At 57.0% G+C, this 17,781-nt stretch overlaps 1 protein-coding gene across 1 annotated transcript in view; it reads right to left on the bottom strand.

Moving 5' to 3' along the window:
• Positions 1 to 6,481: 6,481 nt before the first annotated feature.
• Positions 6,482 to 17,781, bottom strand: part of COLEC11 (collectin subfamily member 11) — a 29,196-nt gene continuing 17,896 nt past the window's right edge. The window contains exons 4-7 of the mRNA XM_082672484.1: positions 11,942 to 12,013; positions 9,461 to 9,514; positions 7,512 to 7,607; positions 6,482 to 7,354 (exon numbers count right to left, since the gene is read on the bottom strand). Of these exons, the coding sequence (XP_082528610.1) occupies positions 6,963 to 7,354; positions 7,512 to 7,607; positions 9,461 to 9,514; positions 11,942 to 12,013 (614 nt within the window). The 3' untranslated portion in view covers positions 6,482 to 6,962. The remainder of the gene's footprint in view (positions 7,355 to 7,511; positions 7,608 to 9,460; positions 9,515 to 11,941; positions 12,014 to 17,781) is intronic.

The raw sequence follows: 17,781 nt of genomic DNA, 5'->3' as shown, positions 1-17,781 counted from the left end.
TGCAGTGAGGCCGTCATCAGAAATGAGGAACATTATAATGGGTTGTTCCAATGCAGTGAGGCCGTCATCAGAAATGAGGAACATTATAATGGGTTGTTCCAATGCAGTGAGGCCGTCATCAGAAATGAGGAGCATTATAATGGGTTGTTCCAATGCAGTGAGGCCGTCATCAGAAATGAGGAACATTATAATGGGTTGTTCCAATGCAGTGAGGCCGTCATCAGAAATGAGGAACATTATAATGGGTTGTTCCAATGCAGTGAGGCCGTCATCAGAAATGAGGAACATTATAATGGGTTGTTCCAATGCAGTGAGGCCGTCATCAGAAATGAGGAGCATTATAGTGGGTTGTTCCAGTGCAGTGAGGCCATCATCAGAAATGAGGAGCATTATAATGGGTTGTTCCAGTGCAGTGAGGCCGTCATCAGAAATGAGGAGCATTATAGTGGGTTATTCCAGTGCAGTGAGGCCGTCATCAGAAATGAGGAGCATTATAGTGCGTTATTCCAATGCAGTGAGGCCGTCATCAGAAATGAGGAGCATTATAGTGGGTTGTTCCAGTGCAGTGAGGCCGTCATCAGAAATGAGGAGCATTATAGTGGGTTGTTCCAATGCAGTGAGGCCGTCATCAGAAATGAGGAGCATTATAGTGGGTTGTTCCAATGCAGTGAGGCCGTCATCAGAAATGAGGAGCATTATAGTGGGTTGTTCCAATGCAGTGAGGCCGTCATCAGAAATGAGGAACATTATAGTGGGTTATTCCAATGCAATGAGGCCGTCATCAGAAATGAGGAGCATTATAGTGGGTTGTTCCAATGCAGTGAGGCCGTCATCAGAAATGAGGAGCATTATAATGGGTTGTTCCAATGCAGTGAGGCCGTCATCAGAAAGGAGGAACATTATAATGGGTTGTTCCAATGCAGTGAGGCCGTCATCAGAAAGGAGGAACATTATAATGGGTTGTTCCAATGCAGTGAGGCCGTCATCAGAAATGAGGAGCATTATAGTGGGTTGTTCCAATGCCGTGAGGCCGTCATCAGAAATGAGGAACATTATAGTGGGTTATTCCAATGCAGTGAGGCCGTCATCAGAAATGAGGAGCATTATAGTGGGTTGTTCCAATGCAGTGAGGCCGTCATCAGAAATGAGGAGCATTATAGTGGGTTGTTCCAATGCAGTGAGGCCGTCATCAGAAATGAGGAGCATTATAGTGGGTTGTTCCAATGCAGTGAGGCCGTCATCAGAAAGGAGGAACATTATAATGGGTTGTTCCAATGCAGTGAGGCCCTCATCAGAAATGAGGAGCATTATAATGGGTTGTTCCAATGCAGTGAGGCCGTCATCAGAAATGAGGAGCATTATAATGGGTTGTTCCAATGCAGTGAGGCCGTCATCAGAAATGAGGAGCATTATAATGGGTTGTTCCAATGCAGTGAGGCCGTCATCAGAAATGAGGAGCATTATAATGGGTTGTTCCAATGCAGTGAGGCCGTCATCAGAAATGAGGAACATTATAATGGGTTGTTCCAATGCAGTGAGGCCGTCATCAGAAATGAGGAGCATTATAATGGGTTATTCCAATGCAGTGAGGCCGTCATCAGAAATGAGGAACATTATAATGGGTTGTTCCAATGCAGTGAGGCCGTTAGTCTCTCTTGGTGGAAAAAAGCATAATCTTGACATTTCACAGTCAAAAGCTGTTTTCCTCTGGGATTTGCCTTAAAATAGGAAGGTGCGACGGGGTGAGTCTAAGAAATGTGGGAGGGTGGTCTCCCTCTGAGGAGCAAGCCAGGCTGTCCCAACAATTCCCATTCAAGAACAGAGGCTTCTGTTATCACTGCCGATGGGGCCTAATAAAAAAGCCTCTGGGCAAAAGGCTGAGACTTATAGTGAAATAAAAGAAGTTTATTCAAGTGTGGGACAAAGCTAGAGCGCATACAGGTAGCGATGTGGGGGAGCCCGAGGTCAGCACTGAGATCCCTGGTGGACGTGCTTGGGGACTTGTTCAAGTTTCCCGCGGATGCGTGGCTCTTCTTTGGGACAAAGTTTCATTTCACCTGTGGGCTTAGTTCTTTAGTGTTTTTGTACAGACCAAAGTGGCTAAAACCCCAGCAGAGCAGAACCAGAGCCCAGAGCCACTCAGCACACTCGGGCTGTTCCCAGCTCCGCAAACACCATTCCCGGCATTCAGCCACCCCCAACACCAAACGTCTGCAGAGATCCGTCCCACCCTCACCTCTCAAAGGGTCAAACGCTTGCTGTGCTGATAAATTCCTCTCTGTCACCCTGTTCTTTCTGCAATAACAACTTTAAAATAGCAAGTTGTTTATAAACAGCCCTCCAAGCTCACCAGGAGTCCTGACGTTCGGTGTTCAGAATCGGGTTTCTTGCTTCCCACTAGCCAGCCAAGGTCCCATGGTACTCAGGTGCCAGCAGGAGAAAATTCGTAGGGGCCCGAGCCGGGGAGTCAGAGTTTCCCGGGAACGGGCCTCACCTGTGTGATGTCACAAGGGCTGCAGGGAGCTAGAGCTCCAAGCTGAGCAGCCCCTCCCTGCAGAAGCCAAGGGTGCCCCTGCAAGACCCCTGTGTGAGGCCAAGGCAGACCTGGGCCCCCCGCTGTCGCTGACCCTGCCACTGTCCGCCCCCATCCCTAACAACCTGGCCTGAAGCCCCTCCTCCCTGGTTCCTGGGTCCCCTGGGCTTTGTCTCTAGGAGGCCTCCGTGAGAGCATGTGTTCAGCACACCTAGCAGTGGTTCCAGGCAGAGAAGAGAGCCATGGGGGCTGAGAACGGGAAGGACCCTCAGCCGGGAAAGTGCAGACGCACACAGAGCTTCCATGGGGGTTAAAGGGGCTCGCGGACCTTGAGAAAGCACACCTGTGCCTCGTGGCGCAAGAAAGACACATGTCCCAGCCCTGGGAGCCTGGGGCCTGGGGAAGGGCTTCCGGTGAGACGGGGACAGCTGAGCACCTGCCTGACACACGTGGCCACACCTGACACACATGATCACACCTGACACACATGGCCACACCTGACACACGAGGGGCACAGGTGATCACACTCATCATCACACCACCCTGCAGAGCGCTGTTATCACAGATGGAGAAACTGAGGCCCAAGGTTATTCCAGGGAGCCTAAGTCGTAAGCGGCTGAACCGAGCAGGGATTCAGAGCAGCAGGTGTGCTGGAGCGAGGGGTCCTCTGATGCCTGGAGGGGTTTCCTGCCTCGGGAACCCCTCCCACTTTCCTTCCTGGGTTCTCTTTACCGGGTCTTGGCCTGCCCTGCTCCCCCCTGCACCTCCAGTCCTCCGGTGCAGAGGAGGGAGAGGCTGCCCCTATCCCCTTCCAGAACCTGCCTGGCCCTCCCCCATTCGGCTCCCACTGCACCCTCTGGTCTCAGGGGGCACATGTCTCCCCTTCCAGATGAAATTCTTAAGAACGAAACTCGTCCGTTACTGTTTAAAGTCCCTAAGTTTGGCGGTGGTTTAAGCTACCTGATATGGTCTGCTTGGGATACCCCATCCTTGTGAAGCAGAGTTTCCCTCCCGCCATCAACACTGCAAACGGCAAGCTTTCCCAGGCTTCCTCATATCTAGGGCACAGAAACATACAAAGCCACTGTGTGCAGAATGTTCTCGGTCTGGTGCCTCTGGATCTGTGCAGTGCACAACCTGGGCAGACACACATAACTGGCCTGGAGATCTAGGTACCCAGACAGGCTCGATCCCAATGCTGAATGTGGAGCTCGGCGCGGGCGTGCAGGGCAGTTGCTCCTGTCTGCAGCCGGCTACCGGCAGAGGGACCCTGCAGGCTCTGCATGGTGTATGGGCTTTTCTCCCTTCCGTGTAGCACCCAAGACATTCTCCAGTCTTTCCAAAATTCCTTTGAACTGCCAAAAAGCTTTCAACAATTCCCTTTCTGCTTAAATTAGCCAGACTCAGATTTTTTTGCTTACAGCTAAGAAGTACCACCTGCCCTTGGTTCTGATCTGCTAGATTAAACAGGGTTACCCCTGGTGACCACTCCTGGGCCCTCGCCTGCCACCTGCCCCCAAGGAAGCAGGTGGGCGCCGTCCAGACCCCCAGGGCGGCAGACGCGGAAGCCAGTTTGTCAAGTCTGGGTGAGGCAGGAACCGACAGACAGAGGCTGCCCCGGGGACAAGAAGGCGTTGAGCCGCGGGTCCCCGCCAGAGAGGAGACACCCTCTTGCCATTCTCGCTGCAGCCCCCCGAAACCCCGCTCGTCCCCCGTGCTGCAGGGGCACCGGGCCCAGGGCGAGGAGTGGAAGCCCATGCTAGAGCTCGCCGTGACCCCTACGGTCAGAAGACCAATGCTTTTCCCGACTCCTCTGTTTGTCAGGTCTCCATGGCTGCCGCCACCTGGGGTCACACTCAGGCCTCGATGAGAAGCCACACGGAGCACGGCTGAGTGTTCCCTGAAGGGTCTGGCACTGCTGGGTCTGGGGGGGCCCTCCTCCCCTCCCTGCTGCCCTTTGTCCCTTTGTTCTTCTGCATCTGTCTCCCTTCTCCGTTTCTGACTGATCCCCACTCTCTCAATACCTCTGTCTCTCACACAACACATACACACACGCGCGCATGCACACACACACACACACACACACACACACACACACACACACACACACACACACACACACACACACACACACACACAAACCCCCAGAGCCTCAGTGTGGCGGGCAGCCTAGGGGGCCCGGGACCCCTGCAGCATCGTCTCGCGGGTGCACGTCCCCCCGCGGCCGCTGGGTGACAGTGTGGACGCGCGGGTACGCCGCCACCGCCCATCCTCTCCGCCCACGCTGCACCCGGGGCTCAGAGAGCTGCCCGCGCACCAGCTTTCCGGTCACGCCTCGATGCAGCACCTAATAAATCCCGGTTCTCTCCTCAACCAGACCGCCTCCCTCCTGCGCTGCAAATCAGGGGCCGCGGCCCACCCCTCGGGCCCTTCCTGCCGAGCTGGGGGATTCAATTAGCGGCTGTGCTTCTGGCCTCCTGCCGGCTGCGCCTGTCCTATCAAATTGTCTTTGAAACCGTCACAGCCCTGTAGAGGTGTGTGACCCGGGCACAGACAAAGGCCGGCGTGCTTTCCTGCGCTTCGTGCTGGCACAGAGCCTCGGAGGCGGGCTCATCGGAGGCGGCGACAGGAGGGGACGTGGATCGGCTCCCTCTGGTTTCACCTGAGAGCCGAGGCGACACGAGAGCACAAAAGTGGCCCCATCCCAACTCCTCCCCTACCAGGGACGAATCCAGACCCAGGGAGGCGCCGGCTTGCCCTGGGCTGCCCTTGACCCCGGTGAAGAGCCCGGAGGGGTGGGGCACACCTGACCCACCCTAGAGCCAGGGCAGCTCTGTCCAGGTGACCGAGGGCAGTCGCATGGGCCGAGGCCGTCGTGGTGATGCTGGGGAAGCTCCGGCTTCAGGACGCCCTGCCCAACCGCAGTCACCACCTGGTCAGTTCCCTTGCACAGGCCCCCTCACAGGACAGGCACCTGGGCCAGCTCAAGGTCATGGGCCCTGGGCTGTGAGCAGGGGTGCCTGGCTGCCCCACAGGCCCGTGGGTGCAGCGGGGGTCCCGCAGATACCCGGAGCAGAGCCGCTGCCTTGGCCCCTGTGGCACCTACAGCAATAGCACCGGGGCCTGAGCTCCAGTCTGCAGGGCACAAAGAGGACCAGCCCCTGGGGAAGAAGCCAGCGGCACCTTTACTGCGCTGGGCCCTCACCGCGCCAGCAGCTCTAGGCAGACGCTCCCCTTCCTCCAAAACAGTCGCTACACAAACACCCTGCAGGCGCGGTCCAGAACGTCGGGCAGCCGGGGCCTCGCTCCCAAGACACGCAGACACACAAGAGGCCCTGGAGAGCGGTGTCCCCGGAGCCCCCTTCTGGCTCCCAGCCCCAGCTGTTTTCCTTTGTGGGTGCGTGTCTGCCTGTTTTCTTTGAAAAATGAAGATGTTTATTATGTTTTACTGGGGATTCTGATGTACAAAAGGAAGAACCGTGGGTGACGGGCAGGCAGTTTCTGGGATGGCCCCCAGCGGTCCCGTCTCCAGGAGTCCCCTCCCCAAGTTCAGGCTGGACCTGGGGACAGGCTTCTGAGACCAGAACGCAGACAGTGATGGGGGGGGTCGCTTCCCAGGATGGGCGCACGCTCGCACTGCTCTGAGGTGGCCAGCGGTCCTTGGGGAGATGCCCAGGGCAGAGGGGCCCGGCAAGGAACCCAGGCCTCCATCCAGCCACCCGTGTGGCACTGAATGCCACCAGCAACCTCACGGTCAAGTGTGGCTGGTGAAACAGAGCCCCCCCCCCCCAGCCGAGCTCTGGGTGAAGTCCCGCCCCACAGGACCTGCGGGGACATTGATGCTTTGTCGTGAGTCGCTGTTTGGGGGTGACCGCGATACAGGAATAGATAACGAATACCGCTCGAGAAGACACTGAGAGAACAACATTCAGTTGTCAAATTCGGAGCGTTTACTTTTCTTTTTCCTGAAATCCGCAGCAAAGCAAAATTGTTTCTACTTTTACAGAAGCATTGATCTAAGCTAAGAGGATTCTTTTCCATATAGAAATTAAAAGGAAGGTAGTCGTTTAAGACCCCCCTACCATTGTTTGTACTTAACTGTTATAACATTTAAAGATCTCGTTTCATACTTTGCACAAAGCCAAGAGCGATTCTGAGTAATAATTACATAACGAACATTTTGTCTACACTACAAATAATAAAACTCTAGTTCTTCAGACATAATACCCAGAAACACGTTTTTTTTTTTTTTTTCTTCTTTTTCGCCCAAGCATGCACCATTCTCTAAGATTCAGAAAAGGAGCCTTTACCGGGGACCCCGCACTCCTGCTTGGGGACCACGTGGCAGGCAGAGCCTCCCACCCGTGGTGGCAGCCGGCAGCCAGCCGGTGGCGGAGGGGCCGCCGATGCTGGAGCAGCAGGGCCCCCACTACACGTGCTCCTTGTCGAACTCGCAGAGGAAGTGCATGGTGAGGTGGCAGGCCACGTCGTTCCAGCCCCCGGAAGCCACCAGCTCCACGCAATCCTCGTCGTCATAGGCGTTGTTGGGCTCCCCGCTGCGCCACTGGCTGAAGGTCTGCATGGGCGAGCGGTCCGCGTAGACAAAGGTGCCCTCCCGCTCCAGGTCGTTGATGCCGATGAAGACGCGGGCCAGGCCGGCCTGCGCGATGTAGGCGGCCAGCAGCCCGTTGGCGGCCTCATCCTTGGGCATGCCCAGCGTGCCGCCCCGGCCCTGGCAGGCCAGCTGTGCATCCACGTACCGCTTCTCCTCCTTCACCAGCAGGTAGATCTTCTGCTCCGTCTCGCGCACGCCGGCGACGGCTGCGGGGACAGGGCTGGAGGGCGAGCGCTCGCGGGTCCCCAGCAAACCCGGGGCGCCAACCCAGCACGCGCGCACAGGGAGCAGACCCAGGGCCGCTCTGCCTCCGGGCAGGGGTCGGGGGGACACGGGAGCAGGGAAGCCCCGAGAAGCACGTACCGTGTTTGATGAACTTCAGCTCCGCTGTGATCTGCGCGACCTGGTTGTCTGTCTCCCCGACGGCCTTCCTCAGCTGGCCGCACTCACACGGGATGCCTGCGGAGACCGCGCCCGGCGTGTGATGGGACTGACCCAGGGGCGGGCTCGGGGGGGGGGTACCCCCTCCCCAGCATGCTAGGCGATTCAAAACACGAAAGCCTTTGAGGCTGCAATGGAGACTTCAGACTTGACCCTAAAGGCAGGGAGCAGTGGAAGGGTTTCCACAGGGGCACCAAGGTCGGATGCACGTTTCACAATCTCTCTCTGGTCGCTTAGGAGGAGGTCAGTGGATGTTTGGCGGCGAGACGGGCGGGCGAGAGCAGGGGGTTAGGACAGTCACCTCGGGAAGACTGCGAGCAGTGACAGCGCGGCAGGAGAGACGACAGGACGTTTGAGCAAAGTGGTGGAGCTGGAACCGTGGGGTGATGTTCAGTCATCCCAGCATGGCCAACCCTGCCTCAGCTCAGGTGTTTCCTCCTGGCCCTCTCAGGAGGACCCTAACCTTCCAGCTGTGAAGAGCTCCACGTGGTAAGGGAACCTTCTCAGAATGTCACTCGGCCGGCACAGCGCTTGGGGGGCCCGTCGCCCATGGTGGCACTGCTGGCTTCAGCTTCTCCACCAGACCAGGAGGGGCCGCCGGCTCCCGCCCACCCTCTGCTCTGACTCTGTGAGCACAGGGGCAGGACTTCTCACCTTTTCCTCAGAAATTTCATCGTGCGAAGCTCTCAGCCTGCCTTTCCAGTCTGAACACACTCTTTGGTGTTTGGCCCGGTCTTCCGAACTCTCAGCCCCCCTCTACCACTTAGAACCCAAACACTCCCCAACACATGGGCACCTGGAATGATGCTGGTGTGATTGGGGTTTTTTTCTTTAATGGAACTTTTTCTGAGACACACGTTGTCTTTGAGTTTGCTGAGGTTTGAGGCACTGATGTTTTCTGGAGAGATGGGACCAGTATCAAGCTGACAGGTACCCTCAGCTGGCAGGAAGGGCCTACCCAAGGGACGCAGACACTGTATCCTCCCCCTCAATCTAGTATCTGTGCAGTGTCTCCTGTGGTCACACGTGTGGGGGACGAGGACCAGAGGGTGCACACCTGTTAGGATGGCGTTTCAGTAATGGGGCTGAGAGGCCACAAGAGCCTGAGTGATGGTGGTGGGAACAGTCCGGCAGGGGTTGGGGGACACTGCGCATAGACGGCCTGAACCTGGCAGGGACAGGGGCTGAGTGACATCGGGGTGGAGGTGCGTGCTGGGCAGGGGTGCGGGTGCAGCCGAAGTCCAGGGAACAGCGGTGGGGTTGGAGGGGGCAGCAGGCTGTGTCACATGGAGAAAGAAGAAAGGGTAGCGGGCAGAGCTCCTCTGAGAAGAGAGGAAGAAGCAGGGGCCACAGGGCGGCAGGCAGAGAGGACGGGGGCTGCCCGCGGCCCGGTCTCCTGGCACCAGGGAGAAGTTAAGGGAAGTCGGTTAAGTCCACTGAGCTGGGCCGGGGTCCGCGGTGACAGGAGGGTCGTGGGGAGTCGGCTGCAAGGACACCCAGAATGAGGAAGATGAACCGGAAAGTACGGGCGCGCTTCTCAGAGAAGCTGGTGGTCAGGAGGGGGTCCTGATGCTCCCAGAGAACAGTAGGAAAGGAGGAAAGTGCGCTTTAGGGCGCGCGTATCTAAGCTGGATCGATGAGGTGATAATACACAGCTGGCGTGCAGACCACAGCCCTGAACGGGAACGAAAACATTCAGGTAGCAGGAAAGCAAATACTGAAATAGTCCACAGGAGGGTGTGATGCACGAGGAAGGCGTGTCAGTTACACGCGCTTTTTCCAGCCTATTAAGTTTTATGTCATGATTTATACTTTCTAAAAGTGCAATTTTAATACATTTCTAAAAAATCCTTGGACCCCTTATGCCATACCTGGTTCTCCATTAGGGCCAGGGGGTCCTATGTCACCAGAATCTCCTTTCTCACCTGGAAAAGAGAAGCAAGGCCAATGTCACAAAGCAGGGGTGGGACGTGTCCCCGGAGTTCAAATGTCCAGGTAGCAATGTTCTTTCTTCCATGTGCAGTGCCCTGCGGTTCCTCCCAGACCCTCCTTCTGCGGTGAACTGGAGGGAGGAATGGTCTGAGGATGACTGATTCTTCAGGCTCTGTTTATGTGACGTGGGACATCCACATATCACGGGGCTTCAGAGACTATCAGATGAGCGTTCTTTAAGTCAATTCTGGAACACCCAGCATGTTTCCTAGAACACGCCATTACCTTGGAAATCCGTAACACCCAGTGCCAGTTCTCTCCACGTCCCACATCACAGCAAGAAAATTCAGGTAGAACAGGTAACGTCAGAGACGGATGGACCGCAGAGGTTCCCTCATCCAAACAGAGTCAAGATGAGAGCGGTCCTCCCTGTCCCTCTCTGAGAGGCAGCAAGGTGTCCCAGGGGCACAGCCACCAGGACACCTGGGCGCCAGCCTTCTGTGGACAGGACAGACGACTCAGCCACTCTGCCCCTCCGTTTCTTCCAACTTACGAAACAAAGGGATAGGAGGAAATCATGGCAACAAAGCTTTCTAGAAATTAGACAATGGCTATTTATTTTTAAATCACAGGATATTCCTAAAGCACTACCTTTCTTCCCCCTGAGAGAACTTAAGCTTCTCGGCTGACCTGGGACAGTGAAGGGGCAGCGACTTCTACATCCTTGGAGAGTCATGTTCCGTTTGATGGGGATGGAGAGAGCTCGGCAGTCTCCGTCCAAGTGATTCCTTTTTTTTTTCTTTTATCAACACCAGGAGCTTGGAAATGACTCAAGGATCAGCTCGACAAGGACCCAGGACGGCAGAGTCTCAGAGATGGAGCAGATCAGGTAAGCTAAGCCCAGTAAGGGCCTTCTTGGCAAGCTGTCCCCTGGTGAGACTCTGACATTTACCCAGAGCGTATGCTGTATGTTAAAAGCACACACATCCCTACTTGTAGCCAGTATCCACTGCGCTCTTCACAGCAGCTAAAAGGTGGAAACAACCCCAGTGGCCGTCAGCAGACGAAGGGATAAATAAAACGTGGTCCACCCATGCAACAGAATATTATCCAGCCTTATATAAAGGACAGAAATTCTGACACCTGCTGCAACACAGATGAACCCTGGGAACATTATACCCAGTGAAATAAGACACAAGAGGACAAGTACTGTGCGATTCCATTTATATGGAATATCTACACAGGCACGTTCATAGAGACAGAAAGCAGATCAGAGGCTGCTAGGGGCTGCAGGGGTGGGGCGTTATTACCTCATGAGGACAGAGTCTCTCTCTGGGGGAATGAAAACGTTTTGGAAACGTATAGCGGTGGTGGTCCTACAACATTGCAGTCGTGCTTAGTGTCCCTGAATTACACTGAAAATAGTTAAAGTGACAAATTTTATGTTACAAATATTTTACCACAATTTTTTTAAGCTTCTTCAAAGCTTCCGCATCCCTCTCTGTATCACGCATATCGATCTGTGTGCTCCGTAATGAATCCACGGGGCGGGTGTTGCCCACGGATTTGCCGGGAGGAGAGACGCAGCTCGCCGAGCTCGGTCCTGGCTGAGGGACCCTTCCCACCAGGGACAGGCTGGGCCGGTGCCATTCGATCGGAACTGACCACCTGGACCCATCACAGCTCAAAGCCCCAGGCAGGGTGATGGAGCACAGGACTGCGGGCACCGCGCTGGGCAGAGGAGACCACAGCCAAACTCCCTCCCAGCCCCAAGCCCCCCAGCCTCTGTCTCCTGCTGCCAGCACCCATGACAGGACCTGGGGGAGCCCTTCACGGGGCTGGGGGGCCTCGCCTCCTCCACCCCGAGCCCTCTGGGGTCTAGCACGGGCGCAGGACAAGCCAGGGGCTCAGAAAGCATTTGCTGACTGAGTGCGGAATGGGGGGCGGGGGGCGCAGAAGAGCCGGGCGATGCTGAGCGACCCCTTAACTGCCCTGGGGACAGTCTCCCGAGCTGCCCACCCTCCAGGGTTGTGCAGGTCAAACGGGGTCGCGTGGGCACTGGCGCTGCTCCCAGGCTGCTGTCACCCTCCTGCCCCCCGTGCTTATGGGGAGCCACCCCCCAGTCTCAGAGAGTCTGAGTCACCCGAGCTGCAGGTGGACGGACAGTGTGTCGGAAACGCGGTCCTTCTGCTGCCTAAATGGGGCTCCTGATTCTCCCCCAGGCAGCATGTGAACCCTGAGGGGCAGGGAGCTCTCCCCACCTCGTGGCACCCAGTCAAGTCTGATCGATCCCAAAACGCAAACGCTGGAACACAGCTTATCGTGTATAAAGCGCACAAAATAAACACGACCACCAGCTACTCTCTAAGCGCCCGGGAGGTGAGCCTGCGAGGGAACGTGAGCAGAGGTGTCGGAAGTACCTTTAGAACCAATGGGACCGATTTTTCCATGGCGCCCCACGCCGCCTTTCTGTCCTTTGTCACCCACGTCTCCTGTGGAAAACAATGAGATCACAGTTGGTCGAGGCACAGGTAATGCAGTACACCTCCTGTGTATCAGCCCACGTGAACACGCATGCACACACACACACACACGAGGAGACCGAACACGTTACGACTCTTGTTTAACCTCTCCAAGGTCGTGTATCCGACTGACCCCAGAAGGCTCTACATGTCACCTGCTGATGTATTTCCCGAAGGAAGACACACACCCCTAAAGTCACACACACTACGGAACAGAGGAGGCCACACGGTACATCCCCATGTCCTCAACTCAACCGAGCGCCTTAGACTGAGCGCTTCCGGCCAGCAAGCAAGTCCTAGTTCTGTGATGTCCCCACAGCTCAGGCCAGGTCGAGGTCAGAGGGCAGAACACAGGCTGAGGGGTGAACCACAGCAGAGATGCAGACACCCCACCAAAGCCGGCTCACGTTCGCACAAGGGTGGAGTGTCTGGCACAGAGCATGCGCACACGTTCTCTTATTTGGTTACAGGAGGGATTCATCGCGCAGATGGGGTTCACGGGGGTTCAGCGCTTGCCCGGGTCAAGTACCTGGTCCCGCCACGAGGTGACTCCTGCCCCAGACACCGTGTACGGTGTGTGATGCTGGGGACACAGGAGTGACAGGGCCCCGGGTCTGCGGGGGGGTCGGGGAGATAAGCGGCCAGTGGTAACTCACACAACTAGTATTGTAACAGGAGATGCCCAGGGCTCCGAGGAGGCATCCGGGAGCTGGGGAGAAGAGAGCCACCAGCCAGGACCACGTCACCATGCCTCTGGTCACACGTGGACGAGGCCCGGACAGGGACGAGGCAGGCACCGCAGGAGGCGGCCCAGGGGAGTGGTGTCAGGAGGGTAGGGAGAAATTCCGACTGAGAAATGTCTGGGAGGCAGAGACTTAGTAAATATTCACTCTGAGGATATGGTGAGGGCTTCACTTTATTGCTGGAAGAGGAACAAGCTACTCAGCTCTTGGGCCAGACAGGGCCACAGCGGCCTCGACAGCCACGCCCCTGGGGCTCTAAGCGAACCCCCCAGCACAGCCGTCCTAAGGCAGCTCCAGCCACAGAAAAGTGTTCCTTTGTTGACTTGCAGGAGCTCGAAAGGCGCCACCTGCTCCTTCCACCCAGCAGTCCTGGTTTTGCAGCCAGAGAGATGCACGGCTAGTCTAATCCGCCGTCCACAGACAGTCCTTCAACGTCTAAACTGTTTTCTCCCTGAAATCTTCCCCTCAGCTTCCCCACCCTGTCTGTGCTCCCATACAGGAGCACCAGCCCCCAAGCAGGCCTGACCACTGTCCCCTCCTGCTGGGGACTGAAGTGCCCCCCAGATTCATATGCTGAAGCCTGACCCCCATGTGATGCATCTGGAGGGGGTCAGGGTCAGAGGAGGTCACGGGGTGGGATGCGTCCCCTGATGAGAGGATGAACAGCCTGGAATCCTCTCTCTCCACCATCTGTGGACACGGCCAGAAGTCGGCCGTCTGCAGGCCAGGAAGCGGATCCTCCCCAGACCCCAACCATGCAGACAGCCTGCTCCGGGACCCCTGCCTCCAGACCCGTGCGCGATCAGGGTCAGGGGGTTAAGCCCCTGTGTCTGTGGTGTTTGGCTATGGCCCCCGAGCCACTTGTCTGGACACCCTGGTCCCTTGTCTGGACCCTCTAGTCCATTAGTGTGGTCTGAGCTCAAAGATGACCACTGACACCCTGCTCAGCCTCCTGCAAAGTGTTCCAGAGCAAAGCCCCTGTGGAGTGCGCACTCAGCTACTGCCGTTGTTCCAGGGCCTCGGCCGCCACCCTCCTTCCGGACACCTTTTCTTCAAAAGGCCAACGTTCCCTTCCCTATAACTCTCCGTTGTGCCCCTCCTGAGGTCCTGGGGTCAACGTGAGCCCTGGGGAAGCTGGGTTGAGCAGGATAAGTGTCGAGATGACCTCCGCGCTCATGCTTTTTACTTTCACGTCTCGCCAGATCATGGGGTGGTTTGGCTCGTTTTCACGCTGTCTCAGCAGGGTCTGCTGGGACACTTGCCGTGGCGTCCTTACGGGGACACGCAGGCCTGATAGACTGGATTAAGCTCGGGCTCCATCGGGCAGTCCCACGAAGAGAGTGCCCAGGGCAGGAGGAGGTCTCGGAGACCCCAACCCAACCATATCTTCAGGCAGGAAGGCACCTACAGTAATGCACCTACAGTCATGAGTCGGGTGGACGGTCCCCAGCACGTGCATCCCACTGAACTCCCACTGGAGAGGGGCAGGGTCGCCAGAGTCTGGAGAGCGGCTTCCTGCCTGGGGAACACGCCTCCTCGTTCAGAAGACCCGACACCGCAGAGGAGTCTGGTCCACGTTTTAATGGGCAGATTGGGGCAGACTGGGTGTGAGTGCAAACTCATCCCCTGAAGAGTCTGCTGTTTGCTAAGATTCCACCTAGAAAAGGTGAGGACAGAGTGTGGGCCTCCTGCCAACCTTGGGGTCACTTCTTCCCGAGACCCCTCCCTGCAGAGGGGAACTCAAAACAACACCTGCCCACCCCTCTGCTCCCGCCCAGACGGCTCCTGCTGCCCCAAGCAGACAGGGAGAGGGTAAGGAGGCTTGGACGAGCACACTGGAGGGGGAAACACCTGCGATCAAGAACAATGGCGAAAGCGCTGCCCCCTCCCCCCCGACCCTGCACGAAACCTCTGGGCTTAGCAGACGATTAACTCATGATCCACGGCACCTGCTGAAGGATGCCGTCAGGGTCTAGCGCACATCCTGCTGTGGTAAATGAGCCAACCTGAGGGTGACTGGAGAGCCCTCGGCTTTCAGCCCGTCTCTCAACTGCACAGCCGAACTTCACCACTAATTCAAGCTTGCCGCTGACACGTGGCACCTGCCCCCAGCAGGTACTGAGCCCAGCTCCCGCCCTTGGAGGGGTGTGGGACCCGGCCCCTGCCGTAGGGGGCTCTGAGAAACCAGGCACACGTATAGAAAATCAATCGGATGCCAGCAGCTCACGGGGCAGGGGGATGGGGGCAGGCGGCGAGCCCAAGCCCAAGGCGGGGAATGAAGGCGCTGCAGGTCTGCAAACCTCAGGGTGGGAGTCCCCCGGGGGCTCGTCACCGCTGACGGCCGGGCCCGCCCCGGGGGCATTCCACAGGTCCGGGTGGGGCATCCCCATCGAGCTCCCAAATGTTGCGGATGCCGCTGCTTCCTGAACCGGGCTTGGAGACCCCTGCGGTTTGCGGTGACGTGAGAAGGCTGGAGCTGCAGGAGGTCGCCCGTGCAGGCCAAGGCTGGGGGTCAGGCAGCCCCAGGTCTGTGCTCTACCTTCGAGGCTGAGTCTCCCTGCGCCTCAGTTTTCTCTCTGCAGAGTGGTGTCCTGTAATAACAGCTCCTCTTGTGTGTGAGACTCCAGGCCCGCAGCGCCGTGTGCACAAGGCTTGGAGCTCGGGCCCTGCGGCCCAGCTGATTCTCCCCATCACTCAGCTGTGCCATCTCTGTGCGTTTCTGACCTACATAATGGGGCTAATAACAGCCATACTAGAGCCATCTCACGGGGCTGAGGGAAAGGCGAGCACCGTCGGGTACGGCATCTGGCACGCAGCAGGTGGGCCTAAGTGTTGGCCACTATAACTGTCATTTGGAGGCAGAAGCTCCGAGCTGGGACGCTGCTTCCTCAGGAGCGACCCATGTCCCCCATGACCCCCCTGGATCCGCACAAGCAGAGCCTCAGGCCCCACCAGCTCAAGCACCAAAATCTGCATTTTAACACATCCCTGGGTGATTCCAGGGGCCCCAAAGCTGGAGCAGGGCTGGACCAGACCCCGCGGGCAGCCCTCTTTGGAGGCTGGTTGAGATTCCATGGTAACCCACTGCTTGCTGCTGCCAGGAGCAAACTGGAGCTAGCAATAGAGGTGCTTGCAGTCTGGGGCAGTTCTGCTCGTTTCTCCAACTTTCAGAGATAAATTAGAATACTTCCAGGTACACTGTGTGCCAGGAAAGCCTGTCCACATGCACTGATGGATCTCAACCTCACAGTGTTAATTGGCACCTGGCATGGGCAGAATTGTGTGTCCTCCAAAATTCATATGTTGAAGCCCTAACCCCCAATGTGACCATATTTGGAGATGGCCTTTCAAGAGGTGATTAAGGTTAAATGGGGTCAGAAAGGTGAGGGCCTAATCCGATAGGACTGGTGTCCCTGGAAGAAGAAGACACACCCAGCGAGCCACACACAGAGGAAAGGCCTCGTGAGGACACAGGGAGAAGGCGGCCATCTGCGCCCCACGGAGAGAGGCCTCAGGGAAGCCAGCCCTGCAGACACCACGGTCTCTGACTTCCAGCCTCCAGGGCTGAGAGAATAAACATCTGCCGTGTTTGTTACAGCAGCCGCAGCTGACTGGTACGCTTTCCCTCTGCCCCGGAAGCGAAAGTGGAATCAGACGGGTGGCGCCACCCACCACCAGTCATGCCGCTAGTGGACTGGTGTCCAGTGATCCAGGGCACAGCCTGCAATCGGGCAGACCAGGCCCGGGTCCCGGCCCCCAACCCGTGCAGCCTGGGGCGGGTCACAGCCCTCAGAGCCTCGGCCTCCTCACCTGCAAGGTGGCATTACCCTCAGGCCACTGAGCATAGGACATCAGCCCAGGTCTCCTGGCCACATCCAGGGCCCCGAGGCCTCACCTCAGCTGTGGGGCACCGGCCTGGTCCCCACAGACCCAGCCACAAGCCAAGGCTGCACTTCCAGGGACTGGGCCTGAGGGCATGCTGCAGGCTCGTGGGAGACAAACAACCCTCCCCAGGGGCCCAGAAGGTGGGAACTAGGAAACCAGAGAGAGCAGAGCCGACACCCAGCCTCCCGTGGTGCCGGCTCACCTGTGAGGAGCCGCTCAGGGGCCAGGCCTCACCTGTCCCTGCTCAGCCCTGCATCCTCGGGGCCCACGGCCCAGGCCCTCGGACCAGAGGAGACCTGGTTCGCGACACCCCCTGATGACCTCACAAGAGGGCCTCTGTGCAGAAGGCTAGGCGCTGGGGGCAGCTGGGCCTGATGCGGACGGTCACCCCAGCCAGCACGACCAGCGCCCTGCCGTGCACAGCTCCCAGCCATCAGTCCCGCCCCAAGAGGGGTGTCAGAGTAACAATAGCCACCACCTGTGGGTGCCTGCTGGGCAACGCATGCACACACACACATGTACACACACACATACACACGCACATACAGACATGCACGTATATGCGCAATACATGTGTGCATATACACGCATTCATATGCACACATGCACATGCATTCGCACATGTGCGCGCATATACACAATGCGCATACACACATTCACATGCATGCATATACACATGCACATATACACACATACATGCGCACATGCATGCGTTCACATACATATACACATTCACATGCATATACACATACATTCACATGCATATACACATACATACGCATATGCACACAGATACATATGTGCGCCCATACGTGCGCACACATGCATTCCAAATATGCACATGCATATACATATATACATACACGTGCGTGTGTGTATACATACATGTACACATGCACACATATCTACATTCACAATACATGCACACATACACACAAACAGCATGTTCAAACATACAAACACACACCAAGCAAGCCTTTCATCCTCACAGCACTCGAGCTGAAAGCTGGAAGCAGTAGCCTACAGCAGGCCCCTGCACCGTGACCCTGCACACAAGGTCAAGGGTGTGGGCTGCCGTTCCTCATAGGAATATTCTCTCTTTGGGGTGTG

The sequence above is a fragment of the Grampus griseus genome (genome assembly GCF_964374135.1).
Source record: "Grampus griseus genome assembly, chromosome: 15".
In the NCBI taxonomy this organism is placed as follows: domain Eukaryota; kingdom Metazoa; phylum Chordata; class Mammalia; order Artiodactyla; family Delphinidae; genus Grampus; species Grampus griseus.
This window is presented reverse-complemented; position numbering and strand designations above follow the sequence as displayed.